We start from the raw sequence: 18,251 nt of genomic DNA, 5'->3' as shown, positions 1-18,251 counted from the left end.
TTTTTTTTTGAGACGGAGTCTCGCTCTGTCACCCAGGCTGGAGTGCAGTGGCCGGATCTCAGCTCACTGCAAGCTCCGCCTCCCAGGTTTACGCCATTCTCCTGCCTCAGCCTCCCGAGTAGCTGGGACTGCAGGCGCCCGCCACCTCGCCCGGCTAGTTTTTTGTATTTTTTAGTAGAGATGGGGTTTCACGGGGTTAGCCAGGATGGTCTCGATCTCCTGACCTTGTGATCCGCCCGTCTCGGCCTCCCAAAGTGCTGGGATTACAGGCTTGAGCCACCGCGCCCGGCCTCGGGCCTCTTTTAAAAGGGCATGAATTCCATTCATAAGGGTGGAGCCCTCATTACCTAATCACCTCCCAAAAGCCCTACCTCTTAATACTAACACACTACTGATTATATCTTAACATATGAATTTTGGCGGACACATTCAGACCATAGCACTCTGATTAGAAAATGGCAGAAGATGTTATCAGCCTTGGGGCATCCTTCCAGAGTTCTTAGGGTAACTCCTAATGAATTAAACAAATCAAATTCCAATGCTATATGGTTAAGGTGAGAAGATTTGCTCCAAATCCCAATGCTATATGGTTAATATGAGATGTAGCGGGGGAGGGTATAGAGAAGTGATACAAATGGCAGCTCCAATATTTGGGTTGAATTACCATGCTGTAGTGGAACTCACACAAGGACGGAACTTGCCTTGGGCAAGCCCCTATGTTTTGTTTTATTTTATTTTGTTTTGCGATGGAGTCTCGCTCTATCGCCCAGGCTGTAGTGCAGTGGCACGATTTTGGCTCACTGCAACCTCTGCCTCCCGGGTTCAAGTGATTCTCCTGCTTCAGCCTCCCGAGTAGCAAGAATTACAGGCACCTGCCACCACACCTGGCTAATTTTTGTATTTTTAGTAGAGACGGGGTTTCACTATGTTGGCCAGGCTGGTCTCGAACTCCTGACCTCAGGTGATCCACCTGCCTCGGCCTCCCAAAGTGCTGGGATTACAGGCATAAGCCATCACGCCTGGCCGGCCCTATGCTTCTTAGAGCCTCTATTTTCTCATTGTAAATTGTGGGTGATAATGCTTACCACCAAGAAGCATCTGGGGGTTTTCTGGAAGTAGCCCAGCTAGCCCCAGGTCTGATCCCAATTGACAAAGTCAGTGCTGCTTTAGGAAATATACTCCAAGTTCTCTGTGCCACTTTTAGTGCTACTCCGAGTCAAAGTTAAGCCATGGGCAAAGGAGAGGTCATGTATGAGCAGGGCCTGTGAAGTTGGGATGGAGATGGCAGGAATGCTGGGGGAAATGCAAGGGAAAAAGTAAGACTAAGGGAGATAGGCATGTTAAAGGCAAACAAAATGGAGCCCAGATTAGGAGAGAAGTTTGAGGATTGCTTGAAAACCAAGATGATATTTTAAAAAGATAGGTTTTTTTTCAGAAACCCATAACTTAAAAGAGAATAAGGAGAAAGAACGAGGGAAAGAAGTTGAGTGTCAGAGGTAGAAGGTGGGGGGAAGAGGCAGAGTTTGAAAAGATGATAGGCCTTTCCAGATAAAGGCAGGCAGGGGACTGATAGAAAGTACCCTGGGGCTATGCTGGAGAGACAAGCCAGTGAGTGTTTCACATGTGCCACAGCGGGCATCCAGGAGTGAAAGAGGTAGAAGAGCCCTCGTACAGCCTCTGTCTGATATTGCAGCCTGAGAACAGCCAGTGCTCTGCTGAGAGGCAGGGTGGTAGGGAAGACAATGCCCCTCCGTCTCCTCTGCTACCACTTCTCAATGTAACCCAGCGGGGCTGCTTCACCACTGCCCTCCAGTCACCCAAGGCTATTGCCGTTCTGACTTTCCACCCCGCTCCAACGTACGCCTGCACACACTCACTCGGACACCTCAGAAAGTTTTCCTTTGCTATAGCTCAGTGATTTTGGCTTCTGTATGCTACAGACTTGTGCTGTCCAATATGACATCCACTAGGCACATGTGGTTTTTGAGCACCACATGACTAGCCTGAGTTGAGATGTGTAGTAGGTGTAAAATAAACACTGGATTTCTATAAAGGAACTGCTCTGTGCCCACATCCTGATGACCTTACACTATCCACATAGGCCACACAGGCCAGGCTCAACTGCAGGCTGACTCAGGTCCTGGCATAACACCCTGTGATCCTCCCGGAACACAGGAAGACAGGCAGTCTTGTGAGAATTTGCTACAAGAGCGTTTCTCAGTCATCTCCCTGTCTTAAGGGAGGTTGCCATGAGGCAGCTTGTCACCTGCCTCCCTCATTCCAGTTAAGTATAGGGCTTTCTGCCTGCTTCACACTCCAGAGGGTACAGCTGCAGGCCATAAAACTGCTTAGCTGCAGTGTGGCATTGGCTACGCAGTACCAGGGGGTCCTACCATTCATGCTGCCTGTCATCTAGCCCCTTTTGTTGTCCTGTTATATTGTTCTGTGGGACGAGGGATGCAGGGAGCTGATACCATTGCTGATCTTGCTTTTGCTATCTCTATAAGGAATAAACTGTCTGGATCTGTCTGGATCTTGTGTGTGTGTGTGTGTGTGTGTGTGTGTGTGTTTCCCCCAGCTGAATGTGTCAGCTTGCTTGATATTTCCAAAGACTTAGTTACAAATATATTTTAGCTGGGCTCGGTGGCTCATGCCTGTAATCCCAGTACTTTGGGAGGCCGAGGCAGGCAGATCACGAGGTCAGGAGATTGAGACCATCCTGGCTAACACGGTGAAACCCCATCTCTACTAAAAATACAAAAAATTAGCCAGGCATGGTGGTGGGCACCTGTAGTCCCAGCCACTCTGGAGGCTGAGGCAGGAGAATGGCGTGAACCCGGGAGGCAGAGCTTGCAGTGAGCAGAGATCGTGCCACTGCACTCCAGCCTGGGTGACAGAGCGAGACTCCACCTCAAAAAAGTAAATATAAGTAAATATATATATATTTTTAAAATCTCATTAATAATTGTTTTATACTGATTACATGTTGAAAGGGTAATATTGTGGATATATTGGGTTAATTATTAAAATTAATTCCATCTATTTATTTTTATTTTTGTAATATGGCTGCTGTAAAATTTAAAATTACATATGTGTCTTGCATTATTTTATACTGGACAGTGTTGCTATAGTTTGGTGAGAGGCTGAGGCAGGAGAATTGCTTGAACCCGTCAGGCAGAGGTTGCAGTGAGCCGATTGCGCAACTGCACTCTAGCCTGGGTGACAGAGTGAGATTCCGTCTCAAAAAAAAAAAAAGAAAGAAAAAGAAAAGAAAAGAGGGACTGACAGGGTTTTACTTATTGACAAGATATATATACACACACACACACACATATGTTATATATACATATTTATATATGTTATAAATATATATATATATATATAGTGTGTGTGTGTATATATATCCGTAATCTCAGAATAAAAGGTAGACCTTTAAACTGATTAAATATAATTTTACAAAAACTCAATGCATTGTCCTGACTTTTCTTACAATGCTTCGGGCTGGTGAAAAATCCTCAGACTGAGGAGGATGAAATTTGGAAACCATTGCTACATACAGCTCATCTCATAAGGCGCTAACTAGCTAATTTGGGGAGGGTTGGGAGGATGTTGAGAAGTGACTAATCCGGGTAACAGTGGCAGATGGGCCCAATGGGGAGGTCTTTTTGTGTCCCATAGGTGTTGGACTCATCTGGTGGCCTTATGTTTTACAGTACTTCTGTGGCTTCTTGGTCTACCCTCTCTTCCCACCCCTAAAGAAGGGAAAGATATGAAATATCAGACTCAAAGAGTATAACCAGAGGAACCAAAGTAAACAAGTACAAATTTATTCTTTTCAAAGCAGAATTCAAGGGAAAGGGGGAAGGCACCACAGTGAGTGGCAATCAAAGTTAACCAATTTGTTCCCAACCCTGTCCCTTTGTCCCCTAGACTTCCATGCCACCCTTGTCACCTCCCCCAAATCCTTTCCCCAATTTTCATCCTGTGACCAGTTCTTGCAGTCAGCAAGCAGCATAGCAGACTTCGGTCAGGCCTCAACACTGCCATAGGGGACAGCAAGGGCATTCAGCAGGCCCCCTCTCAAATGCGGCAGCTGTGGGAGAAGATGGACTCTGCGAGCTGAGCCCTGGCCTTGAGCCTTTCTTTCTCCCACAGCAGTTGGTGTTAAAAGAGTAAGAAGTAGCTAAAGTGTTCCTTGTTCCCACGGGAGCCACACAGCTGAAGAATTAAGTCTCCACATCCCCAGGATAAGGCCCCCAGTTTTTTTCCCAGAACTGCTTGAGTTAAGATAGCTACTTTCTTGCTTATCTGTCACCTATGTGAAGAGAAATTGGATGGGATTTTTGGCCTTGAAATGATGCCACAGGCCATGACTCTGCCGTTGAGAATGTGAGTTCAAATGCCGGATATGGAGCCCAAATCTTAAGCACACACATCAGGAAGCACAGGTATTCCTTAAAATGAATCCGGAGGAAAAACATCTCCTAGGATTGGCCTCTTCCTGGCCTCAGGTTTTCTCATTTCTGTGTCTTGCCAACCCATTTCCTGGAGCACCAGAAACTCAAACAGATTTCTCTGTAGGGAAATATTTCCCAACTTTGGGCCTTGAAGAAAATGGGCACTTGAGAGTCTTGATTCTAGCCTTTCTAATCTGGAGGGAAGGGTACATGTCCTCTCTAGGGAAGCATACCACAGCCTGATGTCTTCCAGCTAGTCAGCCTTCCATGACAATGCCCAATCAATGTGAATCCACTATGCTGTCACTGGAAGCAGAGGTATCCTCATAATGGCTTTTTGGCCTCTATCAAATTCTGTCAAGAAGAAATCACCTCTCAGTCCTAACTGTTCTTTGATACTATTTGACAATAACCCCAGCAAATGCTCACATACCTTATCATTGATGCTAATCCCACAGTCAGAAGGTTTTCTTTAGGCTACCAACCTAGCAACTCCCTTCACCATCCTTCTAGTGTAGGGCTAGAAACTACACAGTGCCATGCACAACACCCTTAGGAGACTAATACACAACAAGATGTCTAACGACATACAATACATTTTGGTAAATCCAATCCCAAGTTGGATTCATAGTACCCAAGGATCCATTTACTCTACTGTGGGAAAATTCCCCACACATACTGCAGTGACTGTCCCTTGACCCTTGAACAATATACTCACCTTAGGCATTAAGGTAAACACAGGACCACAAAGTGTGAGTGACCCCTTAGTGAGAATTCAACTCCGGACCTGCTGCTTCAGTCCACCTACAACACAAACCCTACATAACAAGATCTACATCTTTTCTACCATGCCTGGCCCACTGCAGTTGCCACAGGCCCTCAGCAGCCCAAGAGCTCTCAGGTGGGGTGGGGATAACAAAGGATTTTCCAGGACTTTCCTGGTAAAAAATTGCTCCATAACATGTACCCACCTAAGGCTTAGGCAGGTATATGCCTCTAAGTCCTCGAGCCCTCTGTCCCACATTCCTGCCCACAATCTAAGTTCCTACAAATATGCTCCCACTCTGACTGATGCCCAGATTCTATGATTGATGCCTGCCTACCACCTGCTCACCATCTATCCAGATACCCAGTTCTTCTGCCCAGAGACCTCATGAACACTAAGGCAGATGTTATGCTGTGAAGTCTGACACCCTGGACCTGTGGCTTAGTGGTGGAGGAGGCAACCGAAACCTTCTGGACCCAAGTCGCTGCCCTGCCTCCCCTGTGGCAGATCAAAATAGGTTCCTAGCAGTTCTACCCACTGGCCCACTGCTGGATTATAATACAACACCCCAACCATCACTCCCTCCTGATTGTGGTGGCAACTGTTGCTTTCTTTAGCCCTGAGTGAGATCATAAGAGCTGGAATGTTCTCTGCGTCTTATCTGGCAAAGGCTAATAAAGGCTTGTTTGTCCTTTTCTGCATGGGGTGGGCAGAGCTTGGATTTGCTCTATTTTGGCACCTGAACCATTTAGGGGAGCCCAGGAAAATTTACCCAAGGTCCAGGTCTCAAGGGAACAAGATTTGGAATGAGTGAAGAGAACAGTGACTCTTCCTGTTAGATTCTCTGTGACCACGGGTTTCTGTTGCTTTGGTCTTGAGGACAGCCCACCCCAAACATCAATGGAGAGAGATATCCTAGGGGAGCAGCCAGGATACATCTATCTTTCCAACCAGAGGCTGGGGCTAACAAAGAGCAAGGCAGAACATTAATACTTCAAGAGGTATTAGAATTTAATGTGTGAGTGAGGCCAGGAGAGCACTGATGTACAGTAGATATGTAGAATAGATATGTATGTATATAAACTTAGGCAAATGAAGTCAGCTGCAGGGCTCTAGGTTATAAAGCTCCTCTTGGTAGAAAGCTGTCTAAGTGGGCTCTGAATCTATTCAACATTCCCAAGCCCACTCCCCCACCCCTACTATCTATTCTGAACAGTTTCTGGATAAAGAGATCATGGTATACATCGCCTAGGAAGAGTTAGTTCAGTTTGAGGATTGGATTCACCTTCCAGAGTTAGAAAGAACAATTTTAGGCACAGGAAGGCCTTGCTGTTGTCTGGGTGGAAAGCGGCCAGCTTCCTGATTTGTGGCCTGTGGCTCCTATGGAGGGGCCACTACACAGGGTGGCCAGCTGCAAATGCCTTATGATTAGCTGGGGACAATCAGCCACCTCACCTGATTCAGCCTGAGAGCTAGAAGGGTCACAGCCTGGAAGGGTGTTGGATGGCAGTCATACTACTCCAGACTTGAGGTGGGCTTCCTCTTCCTCACCCAAGGAAAGCAACACTCCCTTGCTTAGCAAGCTGCCACTGTGTTCCCAGGTCTGTGAGGACAGACTCAGAGGAGCAAAGGGTGGCTTCAGCCGGGTTTCCAGAGCAACTTGCAAACCAGTAGGTCTATCAAAATGCTGAGGCCTTTAAGAAATAGGAAGATGTGGGGCAAAAAAAAAACAAAAAAAAAACAAAAAATCTAAACCCGGAAGTATAGACGTAATGCTTCCAAATATAACGTGGAAGAACCAGAATGAACTGCTCTCCCCTTAAGGAAGGTCTGTCAGGGACTGAGGCTAAAGAAAATGAAGATATTTGAGGAGAAGCCAGTACCTAGGTAGCATTAGGATGGCTAACGATCTGTCCTGGAGCTGAAGTAATAGAACACATACTGCCCAGACTTTTTCAGGGGCACTTGGGGCAGGGAAGGTGTCTCGGGGATACCCTTTTGCCTCCCTGAGTTGTGCCAGAGAGTACGGGTAAACCCTGTGGATTCATAATGCTGGAACCTTGGGGTAATTAGGCTTCTCTCTCTCCATAATTCCATGGAGAAGGAAGAGGGGCCAACGGGTACCGCTTAGCTCTGCAAGGCAGCTTCTCTGTTCCCCATCTGAATGGCCAAGTGATATTTGCCTGAGCTGCAACAGAAAGGTACTTAAAGGACTGACCTCAACCTTGAAGATTAAAGGGAACATTTCTAGAGGCAGAGGAATCATGCCTCCCCTTCTCCCATCACTGCCCGCACCCACCTCACATACCACCAGATCCCTGCTGCTGCCCAGAGCCCAAATAATACTAGTTGAGGAATGTGGGGCCAGCGGAAACTGGAAAGGTTGGATGAAGGCTGAGGAAAGGCTTTGACCGGAACCAGGAGAGGACAATGAACTATAGGATAGGGATCTGGCTCCATCAAGAGGCCAGCAGGGTGTTGGCAGTCACATCAGAACTTCGCACACTGGGGAAGGCATGACGGAGTTTCTCCATGATGTCCTCCAAGCACAGGCTGACATCCTGGCTCTTTGACCCCACATCATCTGGGTTAAAAAAAATAGAGATTTGAGAAGAGAACTAGAGACTCCTTTATGAGGCCAAGCGGCCAGATAGAGTTCTGCCAGCTGAAGGGCAGACCTGCCCACAGCATTTGCATCTTCTCAGCACAACGCCTAGTACATAGGTTGTGCTCAATGTACATTTATTTGTAGAATAAGCATATGAATTAATCAATCAGTAAATCAATCTTCCCTGACCTTAAGCACAAAGCCAAGAGGAGAAACCAGTCCCAGCCCTGCAAAGCCTTGGGCAGGAAATCGAGGGCAGGACAAAGCCATGGAGAAAGGGGCTGGGAAGGGCCAGGGGAACTCACCTGCAGCCTCGGTGTCTGGAGTTGTCTGTCCCTTCTCCCGGGGGTGACTGCCTTCTGACTGCTGTGGAGAGGAAGCTAGGGACGAGCCTGCAGAGCCACTGCCATCTGATTCGGTGGGTGGCTAGCAAGAGGTAACGCATGACTTAAGTCACTTTGCCTTCCTGACCTTACTTTGACAGACTCCTGAGCTTAGAAGGGACCTGAGAGACTTCATACCATCCCTTTGCCCTTAGACTTTAAGAAGCTTTTGGTATTACCTAAAACAGTGGCCTCCACTTTTCGGAAACTTCTTAGAATATTGAATTACTCATACCTTCTTCCTTTAACAACATGTGTCAAAGGCTCCTAGTTCTTGTAAGAATGGCATTGTAGGCCAGGCGCAGTGGCTCACACCTGTAATCCCAGCACTTTGGGAGGCCAAGGCGGGCGGATCACCTGAGGTCAGCCTAACCAACATGGAGAAACCCCGTCTCTACTAAAAATACAAAATTAGCCAGGCATGGTGGCCCATGCCTATAATCCCAGCTACTTGGGAGACTGAGGCAGGAGAATCGCTTGAACCCAGGAGGCGGAGGTTGCGGTGAGCCAAGATCGAGCCATTACACTCCAGCCTGGGCAACAAGAACGAAGCTCTGTCTCAAAAAGAAAGAAAGAAAGAAAGAAAGAAAGAAAGAAAGAAAGAAAGAAAGAAAGAAAGAAAGAAAGAAAGAAAGAAAGAAAGAAAGAAAGAAAGAAAGAAAGAAAGAAAGAAAGAAAGAGAGAAAGAGAGAAAGAGAGAAAGAGAGAAAGAGAGAAAGAGAGAAAGAGAGAAAGAGAGAAAGAGAGAGAGAGAGAGAGAGAGAGAGAGAGAGAGGGAGGGAGGGAGGGAGGGAGGGAGGGAGGAAGGAAGGAAGGAAGGAAGGAAGGAAGGAAGGAAGGAAGGAAGGAAGGAAGAAAGAAAGAAAGAAAGAAAGAAAGAAAGAAAGGCATTGTACCTAAAGGTCTCTTGCTGTCATTTCAGATATAAATAAGCTATTTAGAACACAATTCTCTCTGGAAATGTAGTTTCACACCTGATTCTTGGTTCATGACATAGCATATGTTAGAAACCTCCAGGAATCCATAGAGGCCATTCCTTGGAGGATCTGGGGAAGAGGCAGAAGAGTGGTATTTTCCATTACATATGATGACAATAATAGGTAACATTTATGAAGGGTGTACTAGATGCCTGGTATCAAGCTAAATTCCTTAAATGCATTATCTCCTTTTGTGTTCACCACAATTCTATGAAGTTGGTACTGTTACCACCTCTGTTGTATAGATGAGGAAACTGGGGCTTAGAGTGGTTAACCAACTGTCCAAACACCCCACAGTCAATTGGCAGAGCCACATGCAAACCCAGAGCTGCCTGACTCCAGTGCTATACCACAGCACACACATTGCCTGTCAGAGATGAAAGGTGCAAAAAGGAACAAGAAACACCCTTAGATAGCACAAATCTTTCTCTTGCCAAACTTGTCCAAACCCACTTCTTTCTAGCAAATACCATACTAGCAAAAATCAATGTTTTAGATGATTCTTGAAGTTTGTTCTTTTAGTATGGGATTCCAATGGGTTGTGAAGAAATAAGCCCTCAGAAGTCTTCTCTCTGCCCCAGGCCCCACAGTGACTGGAGAGTGACACACAGGGTGGCATGGAAGGTAGGTGGAAGAGAGTTGGCTGGAGATGTGACCATACCAGTCTCTTCTTTCCCCCACCCCCCAACAACCGCAGGCCCAGTTCTCTTCAGGAAGCTACTTGAGAGCCACTGCCAAGGAGCTCTCTCTTGTGTCTTCTTTGCCACAGCCCTCAGCTCCCCAGCCCTTCCCCTGGGCTCAGAGGCCGCCCTGGCTCTTTTCCTGTCTCCAGCCTCACCTGAAGGAGAAGCTCCCTCAGACGCTGCAGCTGGGACTCTAGCTGCTTGTTGTGATCTTCGAGGATCTGCATGCGCGTCTCCAGGCGGCTCTTGTGTTGCCGAAGGATACGGGCCTCAGCCAGAAGCTCCTCATTGCGATGGTCTGGTGCTGCTTCAGTGGAGCCGTCAGCCAGAGTGGGTGCCTCAGCAGCCTCCTCATGCTGCCACTTCAGGCGCCTCAGCTCTCCCTGGAGAATCCTGTCATGGAGAAAGACACCAAGACCTATGGATCTAACAGGGCTCTGACTGTCCAGGTTTCAGATATCCCCTCAGGCCTAGGTGTGAACAATCCCTGTGCTCTTCCACCCCACCTCACCCCCATCCCCAGTTGTGCTCTTGCTTGAATGGCCACATCCACTTCCTCTCCAGCACGTATGTCATTTACTCTGCCATCCTGAGACCTCAGAGCAGAGAAAGTTGACATTTTGCATAAGAAATGTCTCAGGGCTTTGATGTGCTGCTTTAGGGATTAATTCTGACCTTAAAATCAGGCAGAAACACAGTCTGCAGACAAAGGAGGCATTAGGGCCACTGACTCACCTACTCCATATTTAGATGTTTAGATTCCAAGGGAAAACATAACATAAACAAGAGACCACTTGTGTTGTCTCTTCTCTCCACAACCCTCCTCTTTGGCCCACTTTGAACACCCATGCTGTGTCATCAAAAAAACAAAAAACAAAAAACAAAAACAAAAAACAAATTCCAAACAGGTGGCCTACTTTTGGGGATATCACTTTTGGCTTTGTTCATTTTTTCTTTATTTGCAACAGAACAGTCACTCTCTGCCCAGTGTTTCCCAGGGCCTGCGGACTGCTGCTCAAAGGCAGTGTTTCTCAAATGATTCATGGTAAAAATTCAGGGTTTTTTTTTTTCACTCTGTTATGGACCCGTATGTGGTCCCAATGCACATGACTAGTATATAGCTCACACCACGTGCAATTCATCACACAAGTTCAACAACACTCAAACTGGTCTCTACCTTATTCAATGAGATGAGTCTACTAATTCTGTGCTTGAATATCATAGCTATGTCAAATTGCTCTTGGACTGGTGACAAACTGGTCACAAACTGGCCCTGGTCTGCTCTTCACACTCTGAGTAGCACTGTTCTAAAGACTTGCTACTCCAAGTGTGGTCTGTGGAACAGCAGCATGGGCATCCACTGGGAGCTAGTGAGAAATGCAGAAACTCAGACCCCACCCACACCTGTGACTTAGAATTTGTATTTTGCCAAGCTTCCCAAGTGACTATCTTATGCACTACTGTTTGCAAAGCACTGCTCTGAGGGGTACTATGAATTCCACTTCATGCCCCACAAGTGGCTTGGACCCTTCTTAGGTCCCTGCTGCCACCTTTACTTTATGGAAAGTCATGCCTTCCCTGTATTCTTCTTCACTATCCTTCTTCCAGACCTCAAATGCTCTATGTAGTGTCATTGTCCTCTGGAATACTTTTACTAGGTGATACATATTTCTTTCCACTTCCAACATTGAAAGGTCTCTGAGAGCAGGAACATGTCATACCCTCTCCTGTTTTCTCTCTGCATTCTCTCTGCTTGCATCTCGTGTGTTCTTGGAAAAATTTGGGTTACATTAAAAGGATTCGGGCTGGGCACAGTGGATCATGCCCGTAATCCCAGCACTTTGGGAGGCCGGGGTGGGCGGATCACTTGAGGTCAGGAGTTCAAGACTAGCCTGGCCAACATGGTGAAACCCCATCTCTACTAAAAATACCAAAAAAAAAAAAAATTACCCAGGCATGGTGGCGCATGCCTATAGTCCCAGTTACTTGGGAGGCTGACGCATGAGAATCGTTTGAACTCAGGAGCCGGAAGTTGCAGTGAGCCGAGATCACGACACTGCACTCCAGTCTGGGCAACAGAGTGAGACTCTGTCTCAAAAAAAAAATAAAAAATAAAAAATAAAAAAAATAAATAAATAAATAAAAGGATTCAAATAATTATTATAATAGCTAGCATTTAGTGAACCCTTACTATAAGCCAGGCACTGAGCCAAACACATTATATGCCTGATCTCATTTGGTCTTCACAAGTGATCCTAGGAGGCAGGTTTGATGATCATCATCCCCATTTTACAGATAAGGAAATAGAGGATTACAGAATTTAAGTAACTTGCTCAAGGTCAGACAGCTAGGATGTAGAAGTGCCTGAACTTAAATTCAATCTGTCTGCCTCAAGAACCCACACAGATTTCTGCTATCATCACGCCCACCGGTTCTCATCTTCCAAGTGGGCCAGGATTTTCTGTAGCTCCCCCTTGCTTTCTGTGGCCACACTGCATGGAGCCTGCTGTCCAAAGGCTGGTTCCCGGTCTGTGATGGGGCTGGAGTGCCGCAGCAGGTACTGGTCCTCGTCTCTGCGTGGGTATGGGGAAAGCAGAGTAGGTGGCCAGTTGTTGAACAGAGAAACAACTCAGGGCCTAAGTTCTCAGCTCTCAGCTCAGGCCCCAGGAAATGCATGCTGGAGGATTCACTTCTAAGTCACACCGAGAGGGAAAGGACGTATATTGAGACTTGAGAGGGATGAAAGTGTTCAAAGGAGGCAGAGGCTGTGGTTGGGGGTACTGAGAGAGTGTTTTCAGGATGCAGGTTTCTGGGTTCTACTTACAGCCCCCCGGGAAACAATGATCAAATCATTTCCCTTTCTGTGCTATTCCCCCACTCTAACCTCCTTTGTTTCCTCTTCCTCTAGAGAGATCTGAGTCCCAGTCAGGGCAGATTGATCCATGTAGCCAGCAGCTCCCAGGATCTCTGAGCAGGGTGGGGACCTCCCTAGAGACACAAGTCCCCTTCTCTGGGCTGTCATACCAGGGAGTTCCCTTGTTATACTTCAGCCAAGTCCCTGATGTCTCCTAGAGTTAGTGTAGCACTAGATAGGGCTTTGGCATCTTGACCACAAGATAATGGTTCCTTTCTGAAACTTCAGATGAGGGAGGGCATATTATTCGTTCCTCAAAGTTGTGTATAGATGGATGGGATCTTGCAACAGGAAGGGACTTGGAAAGATGGCAGGGAGCTAGTACATCACTCATTTCCTAGGTCGATTGATAGAGGGAAGACTGCCTTTCTTACTGAACATCATGGCCAGAAAGCAGCCTTCCTTCCTTAGGGAGCTAAGGATCCTAACCACCACACACCCCCATTCCCTGGAGGATATACCCTTCCCAAACAGTGGCACAAAGATCTCAAGGAGAGCTATTTCTGGCAAATAAGCAGCTGTGGAAACTCACATGCTGTCATCTGGGGACAGGCTGTCATTAAAGAAGGAGCAATTTTGACTTTCCATCTCAGCAAGCCTAGGAATAAAGAACAGAGGCAGGAGAGAAAACAGGATGTGGGGCCTGCTTCCATCTCAAGGACTCTAATCTCACAACAGGATCATTGGCTTTGAGAGCTACCCCAACTACTCCTAAATATTGGGCCTTGCTGGCTGCTGCACACCCCACTCTGCACATCCCCTGGCCCTGACTCCATTCTCCTTGCCCTGACTGAAGATCCTTTCCCCTCGGACTTCCTACAATAGCTCCCACCCACCTCCCCCAAACCTGGTGGTACCTGCTGGCAAAATGCTCAATTCGGGAGTGCGTGTCGGCATGTGGCAACATCGGGGAAGAAGCCGGCCTAGAAGAAAGCAGCAAAGACTCGGAGGACCAAAGACTGGGCAGCCTGTTTCCTCCTCCCTCTCCTGCTCCCTACATTATGGACATGGGCAAGAGCTGATGGGAACAAAATACAAAGATTGGATTCCAGTCTACTTCTCAGGCCAGAGTTCAGGTCAGGCCCAAGCTGAACTGCCCTATCACTAGTGGGATTTACCTTGGAACATTCTCCTAGACCACCTGGGACTCAGCCCCTTCACAGCCTACGATCGGGCTCAGTGAGGCTGCCCACAGCCCCTGCTCAGCCACCGGTACTCACGTCTCACTGTAGTCAGCCTCCAGCACTGATTGCACAGGCAGATAACCTCGTTGAGGGTGTTTGCTGAAATAATGCTTGGAGCGGAATTTGTTCTTTAAGGTTGTGGCAAAGTCCCTCATGTTCTCACTGGATGTGGTCTGAGGAGAACACAGGGCACAGGAACTTACCCTAATGGCTTCCAGATACACTGGGCAGGTGTGGCTGTTCTGCTAGAGTAGACAGCCTGCTGGGTAATCCACTCTTGCTCATGCCCACCATACCCTGCTCCTAGAAGAAGGTCTGGGAGGATATATGCCAAACTCTCAACACTGGTTGCCTCTGGGAAGTGAACTGGAGGGGTGGGGGCCAGGGTGAGGAGATAGGAGGACTTTCATTTTATACTTAAAAAAAAATTAGTTGCCTCAGTTCCTCTAAAAGCAAAAAAAAAAAAAAAAAAAAATTGTAGAGACAGGGATCTCACTGTGTTACCAAGGCCAGTCTTGAACTCCTGGGCTCAAGAAATCCTCCTACCTCGGCCTCTCAAAGTGTTGGGATTACAGGTGTGAGCCACGGCATCCAACCTTTGTTTTATACTTTAAACACTTTTATATGATTTGAATATTTTATAATGAGCATATGTTTGTTAATTTTTAAAACACGTTTCTATGAATTCTAAGGATGTAGAGGATGAGCAGGTGGTAGAGGATTATCAGTCTACCAGATCCAGCCAGTTTTCCAGGTATGACTTTTCTAATGTTTTCTTTAAAGTGATAATAAACGAAAAGTAAAGGGCATGGTCCCTGTTCTCACCAGGCCACACATTTCTGTGCCAACAGGATTTGAAGAGATGAAAGCTTGGACAGATGGATTGTGGGGCATCAGGTTGAAAAACAGGAGAGAGAATGGGGGAGAGAGAGCAGTGGTCGGAGCTGGGGATATGATCAGGGCTTTGGGAGCATTTGCAGGGACAGAAAAGGATAAAGATGAGTAGGGAGCAGAGTCAGTGCTGGAAGCTAAGCATGGAGCTGTGGGTTTTAAACACAGCACAGGAGCAACTCTGTGGCTGGAGTTCAGGGATGCTGACCGAACTGGGCTAAGGCAGATATGGAGGACACGGTTACCAGGGAAAACTAAGTGGAGTTTAGGGGTCCAGGTAAAGGACATACCTTTCTTTTTTCCCTCCAAGGGACTGAGTAATTAATTTGAGCATAAGCTTTGGTACTGACTAGAAGGGGTAGAAATAATGACAAAGCATCAGGGAAAGACTGAGTGACCCAGTACAGAAGCAATATAGGAAGCTAGCCAGGAAAAACTCAAGTGAGCAATGGAAGGCAAATCACCTGGAACTGCCTTGCTCTCTCTGTCTTTGTTTGTTTTGTTTTGTTTTTTCCTGAGACTTTTCTCTGCAGTAAAACAGCGAGTGCCCTTAAAATGGCTGAGAGTGTCCTGGGCCAGCTGTGGCCAGGCCTGGTGAGGGAGAAGCTCTTCTGGAAGAATAGAGAGGCCTGAATCCCCCAAACTGGTGAATCACCAGAGCTCCTTGGAGAATACTCCCCACAGGAGAGCAGAAAACTATGAGCCAATGCTGGGCAAAGTGGATCAAGGCCTAGTACCTGAGAGCTGCCTAACCCTCCCACCCAGCCTGGAGGCTTCATACCGGTGTGTAATACTCCATGATGGGGTAGTGCAGCTTATTGCCTTTGCTGGCCCTGCCTGTCAAGAAGCAGGTCTGGCAGATGTCAACGTTGAATTGCTTCAGACTCCGGTACCTTGGGGGAGAGGAGATGTAGTAGTAAAGAGAGTCCAATATGCCACAGTGACCTCCCTGCTGTTCCTCTAACACTAAAATATACACACACAGTAGAAGGAGATGAATGAGGCATGGAGCCATAACATGCCCAACAGCATATACATAGCAGTGGCTGAGTTCTCAACAGATGAACAACTTTATTCTACAGACCACGAATCCCTATGAAATCATAAGGCCAGATTCCCAGGAAGTGTGGGAAATAGCATTCTCACCACCTTTGTTTAAGGGAGACAGGAGGGAAGCGGGGGTAAATATCTCATTATATCAAATGGCCTTCTAAACAAGGATGGCCCAAACAGGTCAAGGCTCCCAGGGACCACCACCTACACTGGAGAAATTACACTTCCAATATGAAGGCAGTTCTTTCTACCAGCCTTGGCTAAGTTGGCTAAAAGTTATTTCCAAAGGTTGTTCATAATAATATACCTATTATTGCAGAATACAGAATAGCCCTTCAGATCTACTTCCAAAGCCTGGCTGAACTGCCCAACCTTGTAGCATAGGACAGTGAAATGCCTAGACTTAGAGGAGTCATACGATCCAATATCTAGTCTAGATCTACCACTAATTAGCTGTGTGCCTCATTTGTTCATCTTATGAAAAGCAGGGTGATGGTAGGGAGAGTTGTGTGTTAGTGCTTTACAAAGGTAAAAAGTTGAGTGTTTTATGATGAAAGTCTAATCCAGGATAGTGGTTACCTTTGTGGGGGAAGGAGGGGAATATAATCAAGGAGACCTCAAATGTATTGCAATAATGTTTTATTCCTTAAGTTGGTCATGGGTATATACTGTAGTGTGCTGAGGCCAGCTCATACCAGCTCACGACAGCCGGCTGTTAAAATTTCAGGGGTTTTCTAAGCCAGTTGTCAAATCTAGCCATTATTAAATTATATAAACTCACAATTAAATAAATTATACTACAAACAAAGGTAATAAATACTCAAAACTCATTACTTCCTAATTACTTTGCTACTGTCTATGCTCTTGAGATTACTTACATCTATTGTATCTGCATGGCAGACATATTATGAAATGGTGTGCAACTGAGTGTCTCTTTCTGACTCTGCTCAGAGACCTCCTGTAAATAGTCTGATGTCATTCACAGTGGGAGTATATACACCACAGAATTTAGCAAATGCTACAGATCAGGCTTCCTTTTTTCTTTTTAGAGAGTAAGTTGTGAAACATTTGCTGGCATACCATTTAGTACATAGGTGCTCTTACACCTATGTTCTTCTATATATTTTTGTAGGTCTGTAATACTTTATAATACAACTAAAACGAAATATTTCCTCACTTCCCATTTAAAACAATTAAATATTCTGCAATAGAAAGGATTATAACAGTATATAATAATGTATAATACACTAGCTATAATTATATAATAATTAGGTAACACTTTATTTTATAATATCTGAGTTATATGTCACATGAAATATTTATTATTATAATCTCAGCAGGTATTGTTTTCCCTACCTGAACCCCTTGATGGGGCACTGCCTACAGATAGAGCACTTGGTCTGATGCTTCACTTGCTCAGCAATGGTGACCCGATGCAGAACAGCCAACCACACCATGGACTGGGGCTCCAGGTTGACCCACTCCAGGAACTGGGATGCTTCAATGACTGGTTTCCCAGTGCTCTAGGGAAACAAGAAGACCAATGGGAATGATTGAGGCCCAAAGTGTCTTATCCCTAGAATGGCAGCCCTCAGAGGGGCAGGAGAACCAGCAGGGGCTGGGTTGGCCTGTTCTCCAGAGATGTTCACCTTCTGCCCTGTGCTAGTTGAGCTGGCACCCTCCCCAACAGGACTATGATTCTAGAGCCCCCAGAACCTTCTGCCTTGTTGTTCCATCCCAATAAACTCCCTTGCATCTGCATACTTCAGATCAAAAGCCTAGCTCGTAGTCCTTCCCTTCTTCCCACCCTTCCTACAACCTCCCTTCCCTCCCCCGCTCCCCAGTTCCCTACTCACAAAACGGAAGCAACTACGGACACTGGGTTCCACGTTGCTGCCCCCAAAGGCTGCCACTTCACCCAGCTGACGGGGCACCTGAATGGCCTCATGAAGCAGGACACCAAGATGGCGCTGGTCACACTGGCTGCCTGAGTTGGCCACTTGGCTGAAGAGGTCTGCTGGTCCCACCGTCAAGAATGGCCAGCCCCGACACAGGAATGGCCGGAGAATGGTGAGGAGAAAGGGCAGAAAAGGAAAATGGGGAAAGAGCACAGACTGAACTAATGACTTTTGAAACTGGACTACACAGAGGTCTATCCCTGACCTTCTAGAAGTAGAGTTCTAAAAAGAGCATTCTCTGAGTTCAGAGAGAAAAATCAGGTCAACACAAAGAGAGAATATCAGGGGGAGGGGAAGACAGAGAGAAAGAGTGACAGAAAGTGAAAGCAGGAGAGAGAGAGAGAGAGAGAGAGAGAGAGAGAGAGAGAGAGAGAGAG

General features: G+C 46.6%; 1 protein-coding gene across 2 annotated transcripts in view; it reads right to left on the bottom strand.

Annotated features, from left to right (window-relative positions):
- Positions 1-3,817: 3,817 nt before the first annotated feature.
- The window catches only part of DRP2 (dystrophin related protein 2), a 44,653-nt gene continuing 30,219 nt past the window's right edge, over positions 3,818-18,251 (bottom strand). For both annotated transcript variants that reach the window (XM_025372589.1, XM_025372590.1), the window contains 10 exons: positions 17,773-17,930; positions 17,273-17,439; positions 15,645-15,756; positions 14,009-14,145; positions 13,646-13,711; positions 13,321-13,386; positions 12,304-12,447; positions 10,030-10,267; positions 8,137-8,257; positions 3,818-7,807 (listed from right to left, as the gene is read on the bottom strand). In XM_025372589.1, coding sequence (XP_025228374.1) covers positions 7,683-7,807; positions 8,137-8,257; positions 10,030-10,267; positions 12,304-12,447; positions 13,321-13,386; positions 13,646-13,711; positions 14,009-14,145; positions 15,645-15,756; positions 17,273-17,439; positions 17,773-17,930 — 1,334 coding nt within the window. In that variant the 3' untranslated portion in view covers positions 3,818-7,682. The remainder of the gene's footprint in view (positions 7,808-8,136; positions 8,258-10,029; positions 10,268-12,303; positions 12,448-13,320; positions 13,387-13,645; positions 13,712-14,008; positions 14,146-15,644; positions 15,757-17,272; positions 17,440-17,772; positions 17,931-18,251) is intronic.

The sequence above is a fragment of the Theropithecus gelada genome, chromosome X, assembly GCF_003255815.1.
Source record: "Theropithecus gelada isolate Dixy chromosome X, Tgel_1.0, whole genome shotgun sequence".
Taxonomy (NCBI): Eukaryota; Metazoa; Chordata; class Mammalia; order Primates; family Cercopithecidae; genus Theropithecus; species Theropithecus gelada.
Note: the sequence above shows the minus strand (reverse complement) of the source record. Positions and strands in the feature narration are given on the sequence as shown.